The sequence below is a fragment of the Mytilus galloprovincialis genome, chromosome 2 (assembly GCF_965363235.1).
Source record: "Mytilus galloprovincialis chromosome 2, xbMytGall1.hap1.1, whole genome shotgun sequence".
NCBI lineage: Eukaryota > Metazoa > Mollusca > Bivalvia > Mytilida > Mytilidae > Mytilus > Mytilus galloprovincialis.
This window is the reverse complement of record NC_134839.1, coordinates 21,090,175-21,117,032: the sequence shown is the minus strand read 5'-3', so window position 1 is coordinate 21,117,032 and position 26,858 is coordinate 21,090,175. Positions and strand designations below refer to the sequence as shown.

General features: G+C 31.8%; 1 protein-coding gene and 1 long non-coding RNA gene across 2 annotated transcripts; both read left to right on the top strand.

Annotated features, from left to right (window-relative positions):
• The first annotated feature begins 3,400 nt into the window (after positions 1-3,400).
• Positions 3,401-22,699, top strand: LOC143063095 (sulfhydryl oxidase 1-like). Its single transcript, XM_076235054.1, has 10 exons — positions 3,401-3,735; positions 12,112-12,212; positions 14,933-15,081; positions 16,137-16,227; positions 16,750-16,886; positions 17,790-17,936; positions 18,673-18,802; positions 19,538-19,654; positions 20,181-20,319; positions 21,038-22,699. The coding sequence occupies exons 1-10, from the start codon at positions 3,510-3,512 to the stop codon at positions 21,745-21,747; spliced, it is 1,947 nt and encodes a 648-aa protein (XP_076091169.1). The 5' UTR covers positions 3,401-3,509; the 3' UTR covers positions 21,748-22,699.
• On the top strand, positions 4,365-5,128 carry LOC143063096 (uncharacterized). Its single transcript, XR_012974937.1, has 2 exons — positions 4,365-4,428; positions 4,781-5,128. It is a non-coding gene; the product is annotated as an uncharacterized LOC143063096 (long non-coding RNA).
• Positions 22,700-26,858: the final 4,159 nt, after the last annotated feature.

Sequence of the window (26,858 nt, the reverse complement as noted above, 5' to 3'; positions counted from 1 at the left end):
TTTTCTATGTAGTCACGTACTTGACAGCGTAACGGGTATTTGAAAAATCATCAGAAGTGAAGTAAATAGACAATAGTAGTGCATTGACTTGACATATAAACGATACAAGGATTAGGCCCGAAACGGGAAAAAAGCTCTGCTATAAAAAAATAAATATTTTCAATTATTGTTATTTTGTTATTGTTATTTATTTTATTTAAATTTTGGGTAACTACCCCTTTTAAAAGGCCTCATATCTGGCGGAGAAATATACGTCACAATGAACATGATGAAATGTACATCACCAGTTGAAACCCATCGATGGTGAACGAATGCGTTTAATATCAACAATAAGCATATAACACACAATGATTTATAGGTTTTAAAGTAAAAATATTAACAAGTGAAATACGTTTTTCCAACAATTGTAAAAGAAATAAGTTTGAGTCGTTCCACGCTTCGTTGTATAGTAAATTAGAACTTTAAGCATTGTCTATAAAATAACTTGATGTAGATTCAATTCATTGTCGTTTAAACTGCCGATTTTTTATTGGTCTAGCCGAGAGGGTGACATTCCAAAAAATTGTCACCCGCTCAGCCATGTGATAGAGTAAATTAACACCTTCGTATTAGGCAATCAAAATATGGCATTTTAACATGATGTATAATAATACTTTAATATTACACTTTTTTATATCAGTTTTCAATATTCATGGCCTAAATTCATTGTTCATGTCAGTGTTTCCGTATATATTATGTTTCATTGCTCATGTGTTGTTTCCGTATATTTTAGTCACTCGTCTTGAGCCTACCCATTTGATCCGATAACACCCCATACAGCAATAAAATTATACTTGTATTGCCATTCATAACTCTTAACAGACCAATTAACAGACCGGGTTTTATACATCCGACCCATTAACAGACCAGGTTTTAAATAAAGATTGATTTATGTCACCAAAATACAGATTTTTGTGTAGATTTTTCACACAATGATATCAATTTGGTTGACAAACATAATGCCTGTCTTTGTTCGATGTTCAAAATATCGCATGCAAGTAAATTCAACCAGCGTGTCTTTTTGTGTACATTTTGTGTGTGTAAAATGTGTATAAATTTATTGATGAGTAACACGCCTTTTCATTTTATAGATCGTACATCGAAGCTAGAAAAATAATAATTACACCACTGGATTCAGTACATTGAATAGTTTTGTTAGACATGAATAATTTTTATGATAAACATATATTTAAAAAGTTATACAATGAAACATGCAGAATTTCCAATGATTTCCTCGATAACACCTGATTAACAGACTTTAGCCAACCCGATTAACAGACCCACCGCCGATATAGCCACATACTCAATATAGATTAACCGACCAATCTCTCGGTTAGCCGAGTGTCGGCCGTGTAGATGGGTGCATTAAAGTCGTTAACTAAGCGTCTTTTTGAAATAAGTCACTCGCCTATTTTCCAGCCAAAAAGGTTCAATTTTGTCAAATTACGCTAAGAAACATTGATAATTTGTTATTCACTTGCAAGTGAATGAGTCGACCTCTTTAAATTCGTACTCATGTGGACTTCAATTTAACCCCTAGCTAGAGATTGACAACGCATGCATTGTACGTGTACTGGTTATTTAAAGAAAAAGAATGTCAACAATGAAAGTGAAACTACGGTAAATCATTTGATTACTAATTCGATGCACATAAAATCATTCTTATAAGGTTAAAAGCAATAAGAAACACATATTTTTAAGCTATAAAATAAAATTAAACAGACCTATAAAAATCCAATTGCACGTGTTGGTTTAATCTATTCATATCTTTATTTATGTTTATATCGCTTATATGGTCATCTGAGGTCAAATCGATAGTCAATTAGATGGCGTCTAGACTAAAATACACACGAAACGAACCTAAATATTATCTACCCCATGCTCTGTAAACTGTTTATTTTAGACTTTTGATAGTTTGGATAAATGTTTTACATTGTTATAAATCAAATATGAGAATTTGAGTCAAATCGGTGATCATGAATTTGACAGCTAGTGCCCCTTTTATAACTTGTCGCGGCAAGAAACATAATATCTGTCCAATAATTTAATTCGGATATGTAAATATAATAGTTCTGATGCACAATTACTTCAAAAAGATTTATCTAGTTTAGTACAATGGGGAGAGGACTGGCAAATAGAACTTGAAAAACTGCACACGTAAATTGATTTTTAATTTTTAGGGGGGGGGGTAGGATGAAATTTGAAAAAAATAGGCAGGACAGGAGTTTTGAGTAAAAAAAAAAACCAGGATGAGACACTTTGCAAAAAAAAAGGCAGGATGACAATTTAGGTAAAAAAAGGTCAGGATAAACTAATAAAAAAAAGGCAGGACCGAATAGAGTGAGTGAAAACTCGGGGGGGGGGGGGGGGGGGGCACTTGCTATAAAATTAGTGGTAGGGATGAGCCGCTGGAATAGGTCACTTTTTCATGCTGTATGATATATGAAAAGGGTGAGAAATTCAGATTAAATATATCAATAGGTTGATATTATCACTTGCTTGATTATAATTTTTTTATCATATAAAGTATCTGAAACTAATCAGATGTCCGTATTTATTTTTGATGCGGTTAAACCACAATCATAAATGCATGTGAAAAATAAAAAGGCAGGACAGAGATTACAACTAAAAAAATGCAGGACAAAATTTTTCAACCTAGCCCCCATAAAAATCAAATGGTAGCTCCCTAAGGTTAAACGTTCACATCACTGACCTGCCCGTCAAGTCGTCGAATACTCTCCTCCTGTCTGGCATTCATCATTGACAAAAAGCAACACATATCTCAGGTTGAGCAGGTACTGCGTAAGGCAGTCTTATTTGTCTTTGACGATTATAAAGACAGATCACCTGCAGCACCGGTTTCAAACTTAAAAAAATCTTAAGAATGGGGAAGTTTAGGCTATTAAAGAAGAAAAAACGGCTATAGTTAACCGGTATGCTTTAATATTGGAGTTAGTTGAAGTTCCAAAAGACAATTTAACAATATCTGATAGACATACTAGGGGAAAACATAAATTTAGTCAAATAGCAACAAATAAATTTTTCTACAAATGCCACTATAAATCGATCTCTAACTGAAATTCGTGACTAACTGAAGCAATAGCCTAAGGTATGTCTAACACCCTCGGGAATTCTTCATAAGTGGCATATCCACTCTAACATGTGAAGGACCACAACATGCACAACGACCTATTGAACTATCATTATATTTAAGTTTGAGAAAACGTTCTTTTTTAATGACCGAGTTAGTGGTCCTTCCTTAGTTGTGGGACGAGATTGTACAGGTACGTATGTACGCTTTGTTGTTTATGGTTAAGAGTTATCTTTCGGTACTTGGATCTATATTTTAAATCCATTCGGAAATTTGTTGTCAAAAAATGAAAATTCGGAAGATTTATTGTAGCTGACGTGCAGATGATTTGCAATCAATCAAACCTTTTCATACAACGTTGAAAAGCAATGACGACAATATGTTTGTTTTCCTTTGGATTTTACTCACTTTAAAATGTACAATATGTTTAGGAGACGAAGGACTTTATAAATCCAGCGATAATGTCGTTATTTTAACTAACGACTCATTCTACCCGGCGGTGCTTGGTTCAGAAAACGCATGGATAATTGAATTTTACAACAGCTGGTGTGGCCATTGTATAAATTTTGCTCCTAAGTGGAAAGAATTTGCCACTAATACAAAAGGTTTGATTACCATTGTCTACTGATGTTAAGATTGAGCGTAATTTTTTTTCATTATCAACTAAGAAAAAGGGACCCATTTTGGGTATCGTGTCTGTTTGCCCTGATTAATTTTCTTCTGGGCTTCTTGGTCTGTCCACCCAATGTTCATTCGCCCATCATATCCAACTATTGTGGTCGACACATGACTTTTTACAATATACCTTATCGCTATTCCCAGCTGACCAGGCCACTTGAACTTTGACGTCATACAATAATCACTTTTCCAATGTGGCATCAGATATTTAGTTTTATGATGTCAAAAATTTTTCGGGAACCTGTGTGATTTCCAGTAATGGTGGACAAATAGCGATAAGGTGTATTCAATTGTTTAAATGTATATTATAAATTGCCTCTTGCAATAAACAAAATTTACGTTCTTGGTGTTTAGCTATACATACATGTCAAGTGACACGATATTCGCGTGTAATACACGCTTTTTCAACGGTTTACACGAGAGGATTTTGTTACATGGCATGTACACGCTTTTCACCACTTTACACGCAATTACACGCTTTTCCGTTCTTTTCATTTTTTGGTCGTTAGTGATATCGCTATTCTCAGGTTTTTTCCTTATTCGGCGATAAAGATCGAAAATTCGAAGTAATTGTTTGGCTGCCACATTGTTTATTTTTCTATATGGACAAACAGTAAAAGGTAAGTAGTTTGTGATTAGTTTTAACGATTTTGTGACTTTCTTTCAAATTCACTTTAATGGGGAAATGTGCACAGAAAGAGGTCACTTTCAGGGCCTGTACCGTCGTCTAAAGTGCCAATTGTTAAGCCAAAACGATGTGTACGGCAAGATTCAAGATTTATAAATTATATTTTGGAGTTCGAGTTTAAATGATTGAGTGACAAGTAACGCATAATTTGTACATTATATGTTGCAATGATAAAAAACAATACATGTAAGTGGAGAAATACAATGTAGCTATTTGAATAAGCATTTAACATGTTTATCTAATGGAAATCAAATTTAGAAAACATTTTTCTTTTTCAATTTCAGTTTCAAATCTAGCCAACACAGCAACAGATTTCTACAGGCAATGGGGATACAAATATCACAGAACTGTTGGATCAGCTCTCATAGTTCCAGCTTTCTTCTGATGAATTACCCAGTTTTAACCAGGCAATAGCAATGGGAGCAATGACATTTTTCAATTGCCAAAAAAACCAACATTATGACATTCTTTCAAATCTTGATGAAGCTAATTCAGTCAAATATCAAATCCTACTGTGGGAGAGCCTTTTCAATTAGAAAGAAATTGACACTGAATTCTGATCAGAACTTGACTATGTTACATTTGTATTGTGTACTGTTATCAAATAAATGTAAATTTAACTAAACTTGAAACTGGCAGTTGTTTTGAATATATGCCTATAGTGGTGGTGCTTTAAAAGCAACATAACAGACCACTGTTTAATACAATAAAAGTACACAGTAGAATATATATTGTTTTTTTATATTCACAAATGTGTATGAAATTATGAACATTACCACATTCATATTAACAAGTCCGCACCTATGTCACGCGTTTTCACACGCTTATTGACATATCATGTCATGTCATGACATGATTTCCCATTGTCAGAGGTTGACATGTATGTAGCTATATTTTGCCTCTGAATGACCTTAGATCTACTCCAATCACCTTTTCAGGTCAAGCAACAATCACTTTTTAAATGTGACCTCAAATGTTTTGAATTATGATGTCAACGTTCACGCAAACCTGTGTGATTTTACGTAATTTGCAAGTGTAAATACGTCCATTGATGATCAATGGAAATAGGCGTGCTACATTTTTTACATGTATGTAGTCTGTCGTTTTGTTTATTTTCTTTGGTTACATCTTCTGACATCAGACTCACCCTTCTCTTGAACTGAATTTTAATGTGCGTATTGTTATGCGTTTACTTTTCTACATTGGTTAGAAGTATAGGGGGAGGGTTGAGATCTCACAAACATGTTTAACCCCGCCGCATTTTTGCGCCTGTCCCAAGTCAGGAGCCTCTGGCCTTTGTTAGTCTTGTATTATTTTAATTTTAGTTTCTTGTGTACAATTTGGAAATTAGTATGGCGTTCATTATCACTGGACTAGTATATATATGTTTAGGGGCCAGCTGAAGGACGCCTGCGGGTGCGGGAATTTCTCGCTACGTTGAAGACCTGTTGGTGACCCTCTGCTGTTGTTTTTTATTTGGTCGGGTTGTTGTCTCTTTGACACATTCCCCATTTCCATTCTCAATTTTACATCTGTAATAAAGCAAATAAAACAATTGGATTCCTTATTAAAAAGAAATCCAAATATAGAATCAACCACAGTCATGACAGTAAATTTAAACAATGGTAAAGGGGAATGCATACAAAACGCTAGTCACATGGTAGTACGACCAATTGTGGGATACACCAGCCCAGTATGGAATTCATGATACCTTAAAACAGAAATCAAATTAACAGAATTGAGATGGTTAAAAGAAGAGGAGCTGGTTATGTATCAAACAAACACCATAACCACCCCAGTGTTATAGCATATCATGATCACTGTCATTGATGCACCAACACCTGAAATGGACATCTCTAGAACATAGAAGGAAAGAAGCAAGACTCACTATGCTCTATAAAATAGAAAACAACAAATTTAAGTGGCCATATTAAAGGAAGATCTTCTATTACCACTGTCTAGAAACATGAATGCCAAATGCTTCCAACTGCAAATGTACTATTGACCTCCAGACTCATTCTTCAGAAGAACCATCCCAGATTGGAACGCTTTCCCTCCCGGGTTGTATTAGCATTGTCAGTTGAGGCTTTTAAAGCTTTGACGACAAAGATGATTTAAAGGGGGTGGTTCTGTATGGGCACCAAACCATGGCAGTTTAATCAGTTTGTTGATTGTGACCATTATCTGGCAGAAGCAGAAGTACAATGTAGATAAATTAAAAGGTATTAGGTCCATTAACCCTAATTATATCTTTGTCCTGGCCTTCTCACTGATTGTTGTAATCATCGTAATACTTGTCTTTGATGGATTAATAATAAAAACAACACATGTTATAGTAGTCTAAGTTACAATATATATACTACATGTACATAAATTGCCTGAAAAGAATTAGTTTGTTACCAAATATCAATAAAGATAAATACATTGTATTCCACTATATATATATATATATATATTCTACTATCATGACTATGCAAATGGAAGAGAATATATATTACAAAATGTAGTTGCGGCAATACAAATACCAGAGACCACCTAGGCCTGTGGCTGTCAACTGTCATTGACCGTTAAAATTTTGATTTCGAAGGAAAGAATTTGGTATGAATAAGTTAAAAGATTGTTGAAAGATTTGTGGCCAAAGGGTGGCACCCCTCAATAAGTAAAAAAACCTAACAAATACCATCCTGACAATGTAAGCCAATTAATATGCAAAGAAAAATGGTCTAAACAATTTTCACCTTTATTTATTTTGTTCCAAATACCTAATCATACTAATGATGCAGTTTGAGTTTCTCACTGGAAACCTTGAACAGGGTGCTCACTAGGAATTTTTCATAGTGAGTCCTGGGACTCATCACTTTATAAATGGTGAGTCCAGAATGCATGTATTTGTTTGTGTCTAAATATAATGAAAGAAATAAAACAAAAACGATTCATGTTGGATTGGTAGATTTTGGCTGCCTTTTAATTTAGTTTAATGACAGTACAGAAGTACATGTACATGCACAATGGATTTCACAAACATGTAAATCATGAATCAATAATCATAATTTTTATTGTTGAAAAAAGATGCAGTCAGCTTAATTAAAACAATGATTAACATGATTAATATGCAAATAATGTAGTAACACATTTTTCTTTGTGTATGTAATTTAGAGTACGGAAGTAAAATTATGCAAATATATGCAAATGCATACATGATACATGTACATGTACATGTATGTTCATGATATTTAACATTTTTGAATGGCTAAAATTCATACTACTGCATACCAGTTGAAATTATTATAACATGTACAAATGTACATGTATATGTACAAAACTGGATATGTTTTATGGGTGTAACAATAATTTTACGGATGGCAAACTATTTTTATGCAGTTAAGCTGCATTATGCGAGCACTCTAGATTTGTGTTCTACCCAATAAATCCTGAAATACTTGCCATTGTTATTATCTAGCTTGTTACTATGTTATATATAACTAATTGAACACTTTTTTAATACTTTTTATTCTGGATTACAAAAAAAATGACCAGAAAAACCTTAAATGATCGTCGATTTATCCAAAAGTTTTAAAGTTACACATAGGAAGTAGTGCTTATTAAAAATCCTTGTGTAGTTCATTATGACTTGTGCTTTTAGCTAAGATGTCAAAGAACAATTGTATGAAATATTTAATCGCCGAAAATCTCTGAAGACAAGCAGTTTAGATTTCCCAAATGACAAAAGTCGTAGGAATATTGTTTGTCATCAATACGTAGTACAACTACGTCAGTAGTCTTATATAATTCAACTGTTCATGCTGTTGGCGGCAATTTCAAATTAGAAAAAGAAATTTTCGTAGCTTTTCAATTTGGAGGCAGGTGTACAAATTAGCGGTGATCCGAGACCTTCCACTTTTGCAAGCGGAATTTCGACTAGGATAGTTGGTTTCTAGCTACGCCCGACGTAGTCGCCTTACATTTGAAAGAAAATAAGAAATTACTTTGCAAACCTTTTCACCATGTTCACCAAAGTCTCCAATTAAACGAGCTAAAAACTTATTTTTATCATTATTATTCATGACGGCGATGTTCATTTTGTTCAACCGCTAGCTTTATACAGAAAATCGCCGACAAATATTGTATAAATTCGAGTAAAATCGTATCTGATTGACAAAAACAACATTGTAAACACATAACAATGGCGGCCGTGAAGACAAAATTTTACTAAATCGGATCCGATTCCGGAAGCGGATAAGGGTAATTCCGGGTTTGACGATCATTTACAAAATAAATCCAAGCAGGTGAAAAAATACATCTATGCATGGTAAATGAATATAAACACTAGTATTGTAAACCAAAAGATATATGTAAAAGAAAGAAAAAGCAGAAAAAATATTTTATTCAGAAACTAAAAATTACTTTTTGATAAATTTTAATTTAAAAATCCAATACAACATGACAGCTGGGAACAGTATATCTAACCTAACAATATACATGTTCATGGTCACAGTCTAAATTTTCTTTATAAATGATAAATGATGATAATGCATGTGAGATGCTTTTAAAGTGTAAACATATTACTGCAATTTCGAGGGGTTATTTGTTTTTTCTCAATTTTGAAGGGTCAATTAAAGTAGCTGAAAGTTTCATTCTTTATTTTCACAAATAATGCAACTATATTATATATACCTTAATGTAAGTAAATCATATGATATATAGGTGGCATTCTTTGGGCCACTCTACCCCCTCCTGTTTGATAACTTGGAAACGGTCGAGCTCCCCACCCCTAAACCATATGAGGTGCAGATCCAGGATTTTAGGTTAGGAGGGGCGCAAACTTAAATTTTCGCCGAGCAGAGCGAGGCTAAAAAAAAATTGAGGTAAAATTATGGTAATTTTCTTTATTAAGCTGAGAACAACCCATGCTTTGCAAATTTAAGGGGGTGCAAGCCCGCAACCCTCCCCCGTCTGAATCCGCCCCTACATATATTCAAGTATAGGACAATATAATAAATAAAAAATGAAATATAGGGGAGTCCCTGGAGTTACCCCACCCCTTCCTGTTTGAGAACTTGGAAACGGTCGAGATCCACACCCCTTAACCATATATATTCATGTTTGTGACAATATATATGAAAAATCAAATGAAATATAGGAAGAGTCGCTAGGGGTCACCCCACCCCTCCTGTTTTAGAATTTAAATGGTTGAGATCCCCATCCCTAAACCATATATATTCATGTATGGGACAATATAACAAATCGGATGAAAGATAGGGGAGTCCCTGAGGTCACTGTTCACCCTCCTGTTTGAGAACTTGGAAATGGTCAAGATCCTTACCCCTAAACCATATATACTCGTGTATGGGACAATATAACAAATCAAATGAAATATAAGGGAAGTCCCTGTGGTCATCCCAACCCTCCTGTTTGAGAACTTGGAAACGGTCGAGATCCCCACACCAAAACAATATATATTCATGTATGGATCAATATAACTAATTAAATGAAATATAGGGGGAGTCCCTTGGGTCACCCTACCCTTCCTGTTTGAGAACTTGGAAACCAATGAGATCCCCCACCCTAAACCATATATATTCATGTATGGGACAATATAACAAATAAAATGAAATGTAGGGGAAGTCCCTAGGGTCACCTTACCCCCAGTGGCGGATCCAGAAATTTTCATAAGTGGGGCCCACTGACTGACCTAAGAGGGGCCCGCTCCAGTGATTCCCTATATAAGCAACCAAATTTTTTCTCAAAAAGGGGGGCCGGGCCCCCTGCCCCCTAAATCCTCTGCCTACCCCTACCTGTTTGAGAACTTGAAAACCGTTGAGATCCCCACCCCTAAATTATATATATTCATATGAATGGGACAAAATAACAAATCATTTACATTTACTATGGGCAAGTCAGTCAGACCTCATCTTTGATCCCTGTTGTAGTGAACATTTGTCTGATTCGTGTCTCATAACTTTTGTACTATAGAACACAAACTCAGTTTTCTTTCCAGGGAAACCAGTCCATTCATACTATAACATATTCATACTACGTCAAATTGAACTTCTAGCAGTCAAATAAAACCAAGGTTAACTACCAAGTAGAACAACTGCAATCATTGGGAACTTGTACCACTGCAGACTCACCATAAAAAATATAAATTGATATATGCATTGCTTTTGAAACCTTGATAACATATAAATTATTTGCCTTAATAAATAAATCATTAGATAAACATGAATGTACTATATATGAATGTTTAATGTTGAGGCAACATTGCCACAGTTTTCATAATTACGGTTGCCTTGGTTTTTGGTTAACTGCCTTCAGCGCTTACAGCGCTTTGATTTTTATCATGTGTATACATACATGACATGTACAAAATAATGTATATATATCATGTATATATGTATTTGAAAAAAATATTTTAAAGATATATTTTTTTCTTTTATTCATTATTAAATACATACTGTAAATTCAAAATAATTGCAATATTTGAAGGATGGAAATAAATGTGAGATTGATTATATCAATTTCAGTAAAAACTGTATGTCTGAAACTAAAACGGAAAATCTTAGTACTGGGATCATCACCCAGCCACATAACATGTATCTTTATTTAAATATATGCAAATAATAAAAACCTCACAATAGTCAACTCATGTTTTATTCTGAATTCACAATATTATAATGGATCAGTATAAAGAATACAATATTGTCAATCATTATTTATTTATGCATGAACCATGATCTTTTTATAGAAATAAGGTTAACTGTTGGACAACATGTTTTGTTGTACTACTTTCTCATACTTTTCCCTTGACATTTGCTTGATGTCTAATGAGAATGATAGTCATATAAAGTACAAACATAAAACTTCTCATATATATATATATACAATCATATGTAACACTCTAAACACATTATGTTATTGGCACTCATTGCTTATATACGCAGACATGTAGATAAAAGAAGGTGTGGTATGAGTGCCAATGAGACAACTCTCAATCAATGTCATTATTTGTGAAAGTAAACTTCAATAGGTCAAATGACTGTTTTCAACACAAAACCTTGGCTCACACTGAACAACCTGAAGCTATAACTGGCTCCCAAAATGACTAGTGTACATGTAAAACCATTCACACAGGAAAACCAATAGTCTAATTACCTATACATGTACAAATGTATCTATATACAAAAAGCATGAAACAAGAAACACTTATATAATTATGAACAACATCGAAAATGACAACCACCAAACAACAGGTTCCTGACTTTCATGTACATGTACAAAATGTAGGACAGGTGCTAACATGTAGGGTATATACCTTGAAAAAGAGTTGCTATGTCCCTTTAAAGAGGGGACATGGATCGACATGACACCAAAATGATGTGAATTTCCTGCATTCATCATCATGACAGGAAATAGGAAGAAAATTATTCAATGCTAGTTTGAAATTTAAGCCTATAACAGTTTCATGGTAATGCAGTTATCATGGCTATTGTGTTGTGGTAACACATGTAACAGCTTGAATATTATGAAAATAAGACCTGTAAAAGCTAAACATTGGTAATTTTTCTTCCATCAAGAATTTTATTCACCCTATAAAAATGGTATATATTAATTTCAGGATGGCAGAAAGTGATTTCAATTGGAGCAGTTGATTGTTCACAGAACAATAACATACCACTATGTAGAAATTATGACATACAAGGTTACCCAGCAATAATTGTAAGTACATTATGACATAAAAGGTTACCCAGCAATCATTGTAAGTACATTATGACATACAAGGTTACCCAGCAATAATTGTAAGTACATTATGACATACAAGGTTACCCAGCAATAATTGTATGTACACATTATGACATACCAGGTTACCCAGCAATCATTGTAAGTACATTATGACATACAAGGTTACCCAGCAATAATTGTAAGTACATTATGACATACAAGGTTACCCAGCAATAATTGTAAGTACATTATGACATACAAGGTTACCCAGCAATAATTGTAAGTACATTATGACATACAAGGTTACCCAACAATAATTGTAAGTACATTATGACATACAAGGTTACCCAGGAATAATTGTAAGTACAATATGACATATAAGGTTACCAGCAATAATTGTAAGTACATTATGACATACAAGGTTACCCAGCAATAATTGTAAGTACATTATGACATACAAAGTTACCCAGCAATAATTGTAAGTACATTATGACATACAAGGTTACCCAGCAATAATTGTAAGTACATGTATTTATGTTGTCCTGTAAAACTTATGACATACAAATGACTTTATCAATTTCTTGGAATAAAAGAAAACATGAAGAAATGACATAGGACAACCCCTAACATTGTTCCTGTCTCGGGTCAGTCACCTGAAAAGTGTACATTTTGTTTTAACATACATGTATCAAATACTGATAGTGAAAGATTTGTAGCATACATGTGGGATGGATATGGCTGTTGTATGAACTGTTACTAGTGTAAGTTTTTATCTAACTTTTTTTTTAATGAACGAGTGTGAGGTCATGGAGTATCCAATGATCAATCACCTGTCATTATTACCTGTTGACTAGCCAAATTTTAATTGATGGAAATGTATGCAAATCAATTAAAACTTGGTACGTGATAAAAAAAAATTGCAACATCTGTTCTTTGTGTTCAGTTGTTGTACTTGTCATGAAGTTAGAAATATGAATTACTTATCGAATATTCTGGCCAAAAATAAATGTATATTGTATACTGTTAATAAAAAGTGGAAAACATAAAAAGCATACATTGGGTTGTTGTCTCTTTGGCACATTCCCCATTTCCATTCTCAATTTTATGTAGTAAATTTATAACACATTGCACACTGATTGAGTATGTTCTGATAACTTTACTTTAAAAAAAAATATGATTAATACTAACATTGTAAAGGGCTTTGATTTTGAAAATGTTCTGTCTCATTCCAGAGTGATTAAGTATTAACCTTCAGTGTTTAGAATTATGTTTTAACTATGATGGAAATTTCAAACTATAAGTGGCTTTGGTAAAAGAATGAACATTTTCAATTTGATAGAAATCTTTACAATCTGGCATTCTGGACCCAAAGACACTTAAATTATAGACTGTCAGTCTATTTTTCACATAGTGTCAATAAGCTGTGGATCGATTTACTTCCAGCTTTATTTTGTTTGTCATGGTTGTTGGGATTTATAAATTTTAAGTATGATCATGATGGTCCCTTTTAATTTTGTAGTTTTTGTCATACAATGTACATGATATAGCACTTTAACTGTCAAAATAAGTCAGACAGGACAGTATAGTATAGTATAGTATACATGTAAGGCTATTCATCTGTCTCATCGATGAACATGATGAGAGAAAGCTCAATTTAAATTTTATTCAATATTTAGAATGGTGCTCCAGGTTTTTCTGTTAGACAATTTTTAAAAGGTCTTGATTTTTGGTCTGTTCCAGTTTTTTTTTATAATTTTCACCAATCTCCATGAAAACTTCATACCTCTGACAGATGAATAGGCCAACATAAATTTATAAAAAGATTGATACGATTTTATATAATTTTATATTATTTTCTTGTTCTTGAAATCAGCTCTTATATATAGAAATCAATACAGAACTAAGTAAAGAATGTCAATGATACCATTGTTTACTTTCTGATTCTACAAAATCAATGTCAACACTTGGATTTTAAAGGCTTTTGTTTCATGCTAAACCTTTTGGAATGTTATTCTTGAAATTGACCTGTGATTTTATAATTTTTTTGGAAATTATAAATTCTGAAATAAATTTGATATTATTTAGGCTTTCTTATTTATTAATGGGTTGTTACTATTATGGCAATAAGGATGAACAAGGGAATGTGTGGAAGTTAATATTTATTTGTAACAGTACAACTCAACAATACAAAACAAAAACAAAAGATACAGATAACAAAAAATCTGAAATCCATACAACCTTTTTTTTAAATGTTGAATATATACAGGTACTGTAAATTAAGTAATTTTGCAATATTTTATTATTACTAAGATTGTGTTAGCATATATCATGTATATAGGTGTAAAATTAGAAAGTTGCATTTAAAAAATTTTGATAGCATCTGCAGGTACACATACACTATGATAAGTCTTGCATTTATAAGTCTTAATTGTTCAACAAAAGCAAAAATAAATAAACCCAAACATGATAACTCAATTTACAGTACCGGATATACAAGGAACAGTTTTATTTTCTATGATTTCTGTGTAAGCCCTTAAAACTGCTGTCATTCTTTTTATCATTATTACAATTAACATTGTTGTAGTTTGACATCAGTCACAAATGGCAATGTCTAGATTCTCTTTGTGAAAAAGAAACACAGAGATATTTTTAAAAAGAACTTCTCTAAGCAAAACCATTGACAAAATATTGATGCTATTCAATTTGTATTGTTTCAGTTTTTTCCACCGCATGCTGATGAAGCATACAGAGGAGAGCCAATCCACGATCAGGATACTGATTCCATTGGTAGGAGGGTTATAAACTATATAGGTCAGTTTGTAGGGGACAGTAAACCTCAGTCATGGCCAGCATTACAGCCTCTCAGGTAAGAGAGTCAACTAAAAAAAGACAAAAGATACCAAGGGGTCATGGAAAATTTGTAATTCAAGAAACAACCCATGGCAAAAAGCAAAAGACAATGAAAAAAACATACACTAACAATAACCAGAAAATTAGACAACCACACTAAAAACTGGCAATTATATCACATGATCTTAAAGAGTTGACAAATCCTGCTCCATGAGTGACAACACTTGTGATTCTTCTATGAAGTAGGTGTTGATCATGATACTTAAATGGGAATAAATAAATTTCAGTAGTTCATAAATATTCTTTGCATTCTTTCTTTGTTTCAAGAATATATGTGCACTTTATTATTGGTTTTTTTTCTGCACAATTTCAGTTGATTTACAGAGAAACTATTAAACAAGTAAGATGTTTGCTGCCATTAAACCTGGTTTTATCCCAACATACTACCTGAGATACAAATCTATTCCATATCTTTCTTCTCTGTTTTAAAACCCTCATACAAGTACAATAAACATTGATAAACACATACCAATACAATAAACATTGATAAATACATACCAATACAATAAACATTGATAAATACATACTAATACACTGCAGTAGAATGCAATGGAATTCCAATATCTACAGTTATCAATTTTCCTCGTTAATCATAAGACAGAAGTAAAACAATATGAGTTTAATGAAATAGGCATTTAAAATTTAGGGACTGGATGTAAAGCAAATAACAATCAATCTTTGTATCACCATATATTATTTATAAGTTTAGTGTATGTAATCTTAAAACTTTTAAAAGGATTTAAAAAAAAGGCTGCATATAGCTTTACATGATTTTCTTACTTATTGTAATTTGTTCTTTATATCCATGATATGAACAAAAAAATAAAGCATTGATTGTTTTTCCAAAAGAGGTTGCATTAGATTTTAGTACATGTATGTCATTTTGAGGGCATGTATGGATCCTGAGTTTACATTTCTCTATAATAAGGATAATCTGTTATTTTCTATTTATGGAAATGTCTGAGAAAACTTGAAAGAAATAGCCCATGATATAAATTAAATATTTTTCAGTGCTGTAGAGCAGATTTGGGAAGAATCCAAAGATATACATAAACATGTCATTCTACTGTTTGAACATGAAGAGTCTTATATTGGCAGACAGGTAACAATTCTAAAGCTTTAAGGTATCAAAGCATACAACTTTATCTTTTTTTTTAATCTTATACACAATGCTTATTACATGTACCATAAAACACAGATCAATTTTCAATTTTGGTGGCATCACTTTTATAGTCATCTAGTTATGTCCCTTCATAAAGTTATATGCAGGTGTATCTGTACCATGGACACATTCTCTATTTATTTTCTTATAATAAAAGAAATATTTCTTAATAGGAAGTAAGAGTCATGTTTAAAAAACAATGATATCATTTGTTGTAGCACACATTTTTTAAAGGAGTTGTTGCTTAAAATGGATTAAATTTGTTATCTTTTCATTTGGACAACTTCATGCCAGTTAGATTTTATAGTCAAAAACCACATTTAAGCATACTGTTTCTGCTGTTTAATTAGGACTGTTCAATGTTTACCAGTTTTACCCAGAATAACCGTACTAATCTTACTAACATGACTTATGCTTATCCAAGAAAGGGAATACAATTTGTTTAAATTACATTGTTTACAGGTGATACTAGATTTATGCCAGTATAAACATTTGTTGATAAGGACGGTAACCAATCAAAACATAGTAAAGTTTGGAGTGACACATTTACCCTCCTTATTCTTACTCCATGGTGATGGAAGGTTTGAACATATAGCCAAGTAAGTCAATAATGATAACAGTGCCAACAGCCCAGTTATGATGCTATTAGTATTCTTCAACTAAAATGTGTATAGACTATAGACCCAGTTCTAGTTCAAAGTTCAATCAGTTTAAATGATGTCATTAAACACTTGCCTCTTACTGTGACACAATAACATATTAGAATTAATTGTGACATCGGAACTGTGCAGGAAAAGGAACAATGTAAGAGTCATTAATTCACCAATTTTTAAAAGATTTAATGGTTAATGAGCATAATGAGTATGTGAATTTCAATACCAAAACAAAATGCATATAATCTGTTGATTTATACTGTGCAAAGGAAAAAAAACATGCACAATTATCTTTGTTTCCAAAAAGAACAAAACTTGAATCTACCAAACTATATATGGAAGTGGCATATCATTGAAAGTCTGTCCACCTGGTAAAAGGAACTTTAATACTATTATATTGTTATTTATTTTCACACATGCGAAACAAAATATGTATTATATATAAACTGTTATTTTTCTCTGTAGCTATGTACTAGTTTATGAGAATAAAATCATTCATTCATTTATTCATTGAATATTTTAAGTAAACATTAGAAAATACAGCTAACCTTAATCTTTTATTTGTTAACAGCTAATTTTAAAATAAAAAGAAAGGTAATGAAAACCTTAAAGTTAATATCAAAACAACTTTTCAAATTGATTGATTTATTTAAAATTTGCATTCATGGATATCTGTTCTAGAACTGATCAATCAAAGCATGCATGTACATATATGTAGATATAGACCAGGCTAAGACTTGCCTAAACATTGTAATTGGTAAGTTCTCAATAATGTGAGGCAGTTGCAAGATCTGATACATAAATGAGAATCTACAGTTTTGATATAAAGATATTTTTCTATTTTAACAGAGGAGTTGATGACCGTGAAACCATTGTAGCTATTATTAAAAAGCTTATAGGTGCTGATCAGGATAATAATGAAGAGAAACTAGAAGGTCCTAAGATGGCAGAACAAACTGTTAAGAATAAGATGCACACAAAGGCTATCACTAATGGGTAAGACTTCACTTATGAATACCATTCCACAATACTGGTTATTCTAATTTTGCCTACATTTATGATTGTGATTGTTGAACAATGGAGTAAAAAATAAAAGATTTATTATTGCAGTTTCAGCTGTATGCATACAAGTAATTGATGATGCAATTTGAAATGTGAGCTTTAATTTTGTGAAACCTTTCCCACCTTGCAAAAATTTATGATTTTACAAAAGTTGTTAACTATTGATTGCCACTTTGTGTGGGTTTTTCCCCCAGCTCCATTTGGATTGGAAAATAAGCTGGAATGACAAATTCCAATTATTCTCTTTATCCTGGCATTTGACAGTGTTGAAAAAGGAAATGACCATTTCAGATTACATTATTTATAGTTTCTTTAACAGCACTCACAATTAAAATTAGAAATGATTATTTTAGATTACATCACACATAATAGCAAGCACAATTTGTTTTTGTAATAAAAGACTTGTTAGGTGGAAGTCAATGAGACAACATCTTAAATACCGGGTATATATTGTTAAAAATCAATGTGATAGTAAAATATACCTCAATATCTTTTTCTTTTCTACAGTAAATTTTCAAATAGAATACTGCAATAATAAACAATATCAAGAACTTAAAATTATATCATTTTTACAGACATCTTTATTTGTGTATGACACAAATTGCCTTTTTCAACAGTTGTGAATTTTAAGATAAAAAAATGTTGAAGAAATATGTTATTTATATTTTAGGACAGTTGTATACATGTCAGATTTAGAGTCAGCTTTATCCTACAGCTTCAGACAAGAAATAGCTATACAGAAATCTATTGACGGAAAAGCTTTACAGGCCCTTAAAGATTTCATTAGAGTTCTTACAAAGGTATTCTTAATTGTATAGAAATTATCTGAGTTTGTTAGATAAATGGAAAAGATATTATAAAATACCAACTATATCTAAACAAGTAGTTCTTTTGCAGTATACAACTTTTTAAGCCCCTGCCAAGTAGCACAGACATTAAAGTTGCTGTATGTCCTAAAATTGGTTTCTGTTCTCTAACTTTAGTTTACCTGAACCAAATGTCAACAATCACAAATAAATTGTAATTTGGGTGGTGTCACTTTTATTACGAGTTATGTCCCTTTATGAATTGAAAATGTAGGAAATTTGTTGACTCTACACTCTAACTTTACATTGCCACAGCCAAACGAACTGAAACTTATACATAATGCTTATTACTACCAAACACAAATCAATACAAATTTGGATGACATTACTTTTTTTCGGTTCTTGAGTGATGTCTCTTTATAAATGAAAAAATGGTGAATTTTCCGTTTCCACATTGTAACTTAACTTTGCATAAACCAATGATATGAAACTTATAGGCAATGCTTATTACCACCAATCACAGATCGATATTAACATAACTGTTTGTTATTGAACAGTAAGAGTACTCAAACACCCAATATCTATTGACAACATGCATATTACAAGAGGGGGGCATCTAAGTCTCATGGAAACATTCCTCATTTATTTTAAATTTAAATTTCTTTCAAATTTACTTGTAATCTATTTACTTTTCTGTATCAGTAAACTGTATATGTTGTATTTTTATAGTATTTCCCAGGTGAAGATTATCTAAAGAAATTTTTACTGAGAATAAAGACATGGATTGATACTGTATCGTCAGGACTTACAGGAGAAGTCTGGGTGTATTATATAGACAGTTTACAGGTAGATAGAAGTTTGATTTTATTCATTGCTATATGATCACTGCTGAAAAGTGTTTAATTCAAAACTTGTAAATTGGATTGAAACTTTATAATTCTGTGAGACAACACTTCAAATTTTTGTTATCCCTACTGAAAACATGGAATGTTTAGTCAAGTTTAAAAAAGAAGGGGATTTACTTTGCCCGATATGCATGCAATTTCTTGATACATATTTACCAAACTAAAACAGTGGTGTAGGCTGTAAGGGGAGAAAACTACTGACTGTTTTATTTATTTGTAGTCTGTAAGAGGAGATAATTATTGATTGTTTATTTATTTGTAGTCTGTAGATACCTATGTATCAGGAAAAATCAGCAAGATTGGATGTAAGGGGAGAAAACTACTGATCATTTTGTTTATTTGTAGTCTGTAAGTTGAGATTATTACTGATTGTTTATAAATTTGTAGTCTGTAAGGGGAGATAACTACTGACTGTTTTATTTATTTGCAGTCATAGGGGAGATAATTACTGATTGTTTATTTTGTAGTCTGTAGATACATATTTACCAGAAAAGATCAGCTGGATTGGCTGTAAAGGGAGTGAATCTAGATACAGAGGTTACCCTTGTTCAATGTGGACATTGTTTCATACACTGACAGCTAATGCTTACATCATTGGGAAAAACAGTAAGTTAGTTGTGTTACTATAAAATTTGAATTCTTTTCACTAATTAAAATAAGTTTAATTGTATTTAGATTTGGTACATGGTTGAAATTACAAACATGATGCTCTCTTATAAGCTGTATGAAGTTAACATTGTGCAGAAGAAATTTTTCTCTTTTCGAAAATTAAGCTCTTCAAAATGTCTGTCTGTTGTAGGTAAACTTTTTTACCTCCAAATATAATGATTTAGGGGGAAACTGGCTATTTATTATCCATAACTCTTATATAATGCATGGTTTTATACTTAACACATCATCAACCTTAAGAGTTTCTGGGGTCTGGGGAGGTGGGAGGATTTTCTCTATGCTAGATATTTAAGATCATTTCTCTGTATTCAAACAGCAATAATATATTGTAATTGAAAGATAATATCTTCAATACTTCTGATTTTAATCCTGTATGATATATATCAATTATGTTCGCCCTATTCTTCCACTAAGACGGTCAGTTAATTTGACATCCCAAAGTGAACCATTAATTTAAGAACTTATACAACTATTCTTGCAGGGGCCTCTGACTTTTTATTAACACTGTAAAGAATTAACATCTATTTATTGTTAACCTATAACAATGTACAATAAAACTATACATTATCTTTTTAAAACCTTCACAAATCATTTAAATAAGCATTATCAAACTTTTATTTTTATAATAATGAACTGCTATATTTTAATTTTTTAGGTCCAAAATTTCTCTATGCAGAAGTTATCAATGCAATTACAGATTATATGAAATATTTCTTTGGCTGCAAAGAATGTGTCAACAATTTTCTTAAAATGGCAGATAAAAGACAGATTTCCTCAGCTTCTGACCAAGTCTTGTGGCTGTGGAACGCTCATAACAAAGCAAATAAAAGACTCCATGGTGACCAATCAGAGGATCCGTTACATCCAAAGATTATGTTTCCATCGGAAAGAGTTTGTCCCAAGTGCAGAAAAGGGATTGAAAAAGATGACAGTAATCGAGAGTGGGATAAAAATGAAGTTTTAAAATTTATAGTTAAAATGTACGATAAAGAAAACATTGTGAAAAATTCTTCTGCTTTCAACACCAAGAGTGATGTAAAAAAATCTCGAGTTGATTTAGATTGGTGGGAAAGGATGCAGAGAAGTAAAGACTTAGAAAAAATCAAAGATATACGACAGATGAAAAGACAGAAGCTGGAAGACAAAATTAAGATGTCTGGCAATCATTTACCTGTCTCTAAAAAATTAGCAAATAGTAAATATCAGGTGGAGGAGAAACTGAAATATCCATCGGGTTTAAGTAGAGGTGATATGAACATGTGTGTAATGTTTTATGGCTTGTGTATTGCTATTATAGGTGTGTTGTATTACCATTTTGTAAGAAGGAGGAAAATGAATCCATGTAATGGCTGCTCTAATCCTTAACCTTGTGTTCAATTAGAAAAAAATAATTTGTTTAAATTTAAGTATTTAGGGGAAAAGTGTGTCCCAGTGTTCCCCAAAAAAGTGAGAGAAAGTTAAGGAGGAAAAGGGGTGGGATGTCATAACATTGTTTTCCAAACAACAAGCATTATAATTTGTGTTTTTTTTTTTTATTTTGGCAATCAGCACTAAGAAAACCAGAGGAAGCTATTGCTTAAACAGATTTGAAAGTTTTTATGAATACAATGTAAAAGCTTTAAAACCCTTTTTATATGTTAAATGTTTTCTGTTTCTTCAACAAAAAAAATATTGGGACACACAGCAAGAATAAGTTAAAGTGCTAGATTATGATTTAAAATAATTTATTAATTATGTTAATTGATACCTTAAGATAAAGTCTTATTAAGTATAATTTTTTATTGGATTATTAATCTTAAGATGGAGTGAAAAAACATATTATGCATTTGAGAATAGTTTGGGGTGTTTTTTATTGGCTGGGGAGAGGCTTTGATTTTGTAATAGGATTAGCGCTGATAATTGTTTAAAAAAAATGAAAAGAAATGAGTGTATACTGCTGATTCATATATTATATATGCTTTCATGAATTAAGGAAAAAAATCGATTTTATGGAAGATGATTTGGTTTTTTAAAATTTTGTGTACAGACCCTATAGTAAATTTGTCCTTTGTTAAACACATAATTTTGAAGTTAGCCTTTTACCCAAAAAATTCTAAAAAAGTATTCCCTCTGGAAAAATATTGAATCTACTGTCACTCCAGGATTAAGTGCAATATATTTATTGATTTTAATGGTACCTCTAAGAAGAAATTATGTTTGACTGTGGATTCCATTATTTTTCATGAGGAACAGTTTTTCATGGATTAAAAAAATAAATTTTGCAGGTGTTTGAAATTTTATGGTTTTTCCAATGTTAGCTAACAAACTTATTGAAAGTTTGTACAGTCGATTCCACTTAATTGCATACCGCTTAATAGCATAATTCGGTTAATTGCATAGTTTTCTCCTGCACAAAACCATTTCCCATTCATCTAATGTTAAATTGTCCGGTTATATGCATAGCTCTACAAGTGGCCTTTCGGTTTATTGCATAGAAAATTATTGCCGTCTAGATATGCTTAGTTAAACTGACGAGATTTTTGACCGGAAACGGTCATTTGGTAAGTATATTTTTCTTGAATGCATCCTTATTTTCGTTATTATTTCATATTTACTTTTGTGTTATTGAAATAAAGTTTTAAAACAATTTCTTTTGTGTTTATATTATGGAATTTGATTTAAAAATAAACCTCGATGTCTACACAGGTAAAGTTTCCCATGTTCTATTTTAAGCCTCGAGGTCATAAAAATGTCAAACAGATAATTGTTGTAAAAACACTGACCATTCTACTTCAAAGGGTGTTAATAATTGATTGGATTTAAACAATTGTCCATAGATTACATTTGGGGTTAATTTTTAAAACAAAAACTCCTGCTAATTATCGATCATAACCAATGTGAACTCTATTGGGCTTGGGGTGATCTGTATTAATGTTAATATTATAGGGCATTTACATATGGTTAAAGAATTTTATACATCAATCATTTGTTTTTAATATTTTATGAAAAGAGCATTTACTTTTAATTATTATATTTTCTCACTTTCAACACTTGTGTCAAGCAATTAACCCGTACAGGGCCCCACCATTACTGCTTTGCATATACGAAACTAACAAGTTGTTACTTCAGTGCCCAACTGCATATCAACAGCAATTCATTACACATCTATTGTTAAAATAATTATAAACTGTGAAGTATTGTTTAAAAGTTTATTTTAATCAAAGCCTAACAATGTACATTGTACATATGGGTCATAGAAACAAATCTATTTTTAGAACAGTTTATTTTCGTATCCCAGGTAAAGGAAAGTCTGAATGCAAATAAACTAAAAATAAATGTGTTTATAATTTTTATTTAAAGAAACAAAATAAAATAACACATATGACACTAGAGTAGACATAAAAAATTTATTAGAATAAATCAACATTCAGTATATTGTATGTGGATTACAGACGTTCATCTTTCTTCAGGGATTTCTTTTACTGATCTGTTCTATCGATGTTATTTGACTCTGTCATTTGGCATTTCGGATATAAGCATACTCCGCTTTATTGCATAATTTTGTCTGACAAATAGGCTATGCAAATAACCGGAATCTACTGTACTTCTTTGGACATTAATATTTTCAGTTTATCTATTTACAAGAAATCCATGAAAATTGGCATGTATACCCCATAAATAATATAGAATCAACAGTATCCCATTTTGAAAATTAAAGGACCACATCTGAGGGGGGGCGGGGGGGTGTAAGTCAAAAATTACTTGGAAAAATAAGTTTTTTTACATGGCTTTAATCAGTATAACATTCCAAAAACTTCAGTATTTCCATTTGAATGTTTGATTTTTATAAGAATAGATGACTTTTGAATGAAGATTGAATCTTTTACAATTTGTCTTAATTTATTTAAGGCCTATTTTACATTCAAATTTTAATGTTTAAAAATAGACTGACTTTGCATACAGACAGTAGTCAATAAATATTCATAAAATGAAGGAATTTATTAAAAGATATCATTATGAAACATTTTAGTGTAAATTTTTATCCTGTTTTCAGTAAATTTACATCATAAATTTAAGTACATGTATTATTTTTTGGTGTGTTAAAATGATCCTCTTTTATTGATGAATGCATATACTGTATATTTGTTTTTATGAATGGGGCAAGCAGGATTGCTGATTCAACATGTTCAATAAAAGTCTACATGAAATTATTTTGAAATTTAGATGTTTTTTCTGAAATTTTAATGTTTGAATGAAAAGTAAAGATTATGAATATTTATAAGGTACTGTGTTTACATCAACCGAAAACCTACTCGATAAAATGATATGTATATAGTTCTTTTAGTGCTTTAACGTTAACTTGCCATAGTGAGAAAAAAATGACTGTTTTGAGTCCCAACATTCAGAAAATGTCCAAATTATATACCATTATCTTCAAATCTGTATTTTTAAGGTATCTGTCAATTTCATATCTTAGAAAATAAATCAGCCTGAGAAATAATTTGAAATGCATAATTTAAAACCATTGTGATTGGTTGAATACATCTTAATCCAAAGATATTCAACCAATGGCATGATGCTGTTTAATGTCCATGTTAGTGTAAACTGTGTTCCATTAAACCAATATTGTGTATGCCATACATGTAAATATGATTTTTATGCCCCATTTATGGGCATTATGTTTTCTGGTCTGTGCGTCCGTTCGTCCGTCGGTCCGTTCGTTCGTCCGTCTGTCCCACTTCAGGTTAAAGCTTTTGGTCGATCAACTTGAAACTAAGTACACATGTTCCCTATAATATGATCTTTCTAATTTTAATGCCAAATTAGAGTTGTTACTCCATTTTCACGGTCCACTAAACATAGAAAATGATAATGCGGATGGGGCATCCGTGTACTGGGGACACATCCTTGTTTTTGTCAATTTTGCCAAAATAACACAATTGTAATAATGATCAGCAAAGAAACAAAATTTATCAAAACGATTTGCTCCAGTTCACCAAGAAATCTATTTCCGTAAAACAAATTGTTTTATGAAGAGAACTAAATTGGCTTTCAAAAGAGTCTCAAACACAAAATATTAATATATTACTTATACAGAAAAGCTTATTTATTAGTAAACAACATCGCAAGGATGCTTGTTATTTTTTCATCTATGATAGGACTTTTAACAAATGTGTTAATTAAAACCTTAACAATAATCGTTGCCAAAAAATCTACTACAAATAGAAACCTATGCCTTGTATAATTGTTTGAGTTGTAATTGAACCAATATTGTGTATGTCTATGCCATGTTGGTATGAATATTTTTGTCATGTGTAAATTTGTTGTAAATGTCTAAAATGCTCACTAGAAATGTTCATTTAATTGAGAATACATTTTTTTAATTTTTAATTTAAATTGAATGTGCAACATTGAAATTAACATTGAAAGGATTTATTAGGTACTTATATGTTATATAAGTTATGTTTATACATAATTTGATTTTAATTACTCAATAGTCATTATTTTAGGATTTTCCCAGGATGTGTATTTTCTTTGCTGTTGAGATGAAACAGATTTATTATCATATGTCAATCAGTTAGATATGAAGTTTATCACATGTTCTTAGCAGGAGGTCTAATTTCATCAGTTCCAATACAAATATACATGTCTTGTTAATTAGTGACCACTTGTGGCATTTGGCTTCCTTTGTCCTTTGTTTCTTGATACATTAATCTGGGTGCAGTTTTAACTCCTCCCACTTAGGAGTATCCCATTAAGAAGTTGTGTATTAAAAACCTGTGTATGCTGCCTTGAGTATTCATTTATCTAAATGCAGATTAAGCAGTTATAGAATAATCTTGGCTAATAGTGCTAATAGTGTTTTAGCTAAAAACTTGAACTTTCAGTGTTTGGATTACTTTACAAAAGCTATATGACAGTTTTTAAACAACTAAATATAATTCAAACTATATAACCTGAAACAATAAACATTATTTTGGATTAACTGACAACAAAATGTCTGGCAGAGGAAAAGGTGTTCGAAGGAAAACTAGGAGTTCTCCGTATGAGACCCAATGGGATTTTAATAACCCTTCTAATTGGACAATAAACAAACTAAAAGAAGAACTTAACAAAAAGGGGATAAGAACACCTTCTGGTATGTCAAAACAAGTGTTAAAACAACTTTATTTAGAGAATTGTTTTGATGGAGTAACATCTTTAGAGACACAACAGACAGACACCGTTAGTGATGAGATTAACACAGATTCCTCACCAGAGAGCACTCTTCCAATTACCTTAGCAGAATCAGTGCATCAACACAGAAGCAGTGTTTCAAATGGTGGAACAGACAGGAACATAGCTCAGTGTTTTGAAGGACTTCAAGAGACCTTTAAACAGCTAATTTACAGAGACAATTGTACTCATGACACAGGTAGAGATCGCGAATTCAACCTTCAACAGTGGTACAACCATGCAGGGATTGGGAATAGGAGTGAAATTTCTAACAGAGGAAA

What these genes read in the sequence shown, in the direction of transcription:
- LOC143063095 (XM_076235054.1), top strand. Translation starts at nt 3,510, where the DNA reads ATGTTTGTTTTCCTTTGGATTTTACTCACTTTAAAATGTACAATATGT. An exon ending in AGTCTTATATTGGCAGACAG is followed by an intron (nt 16,228 to 16,749) that starts GTAACAATTCTA and finishes CATTGTTTACAG; the next exon opens with GTGATACTAGATTTATGCCA. An exon ending in TTACATCATTGGGAAAAACA is followed by an intron (nt 20,320 to 21,037) that starts GTAAGTTAGTTG and finishes TTAATTTTTTAG; the next exon opens with GTCCAAAATTTCTCTATGCA.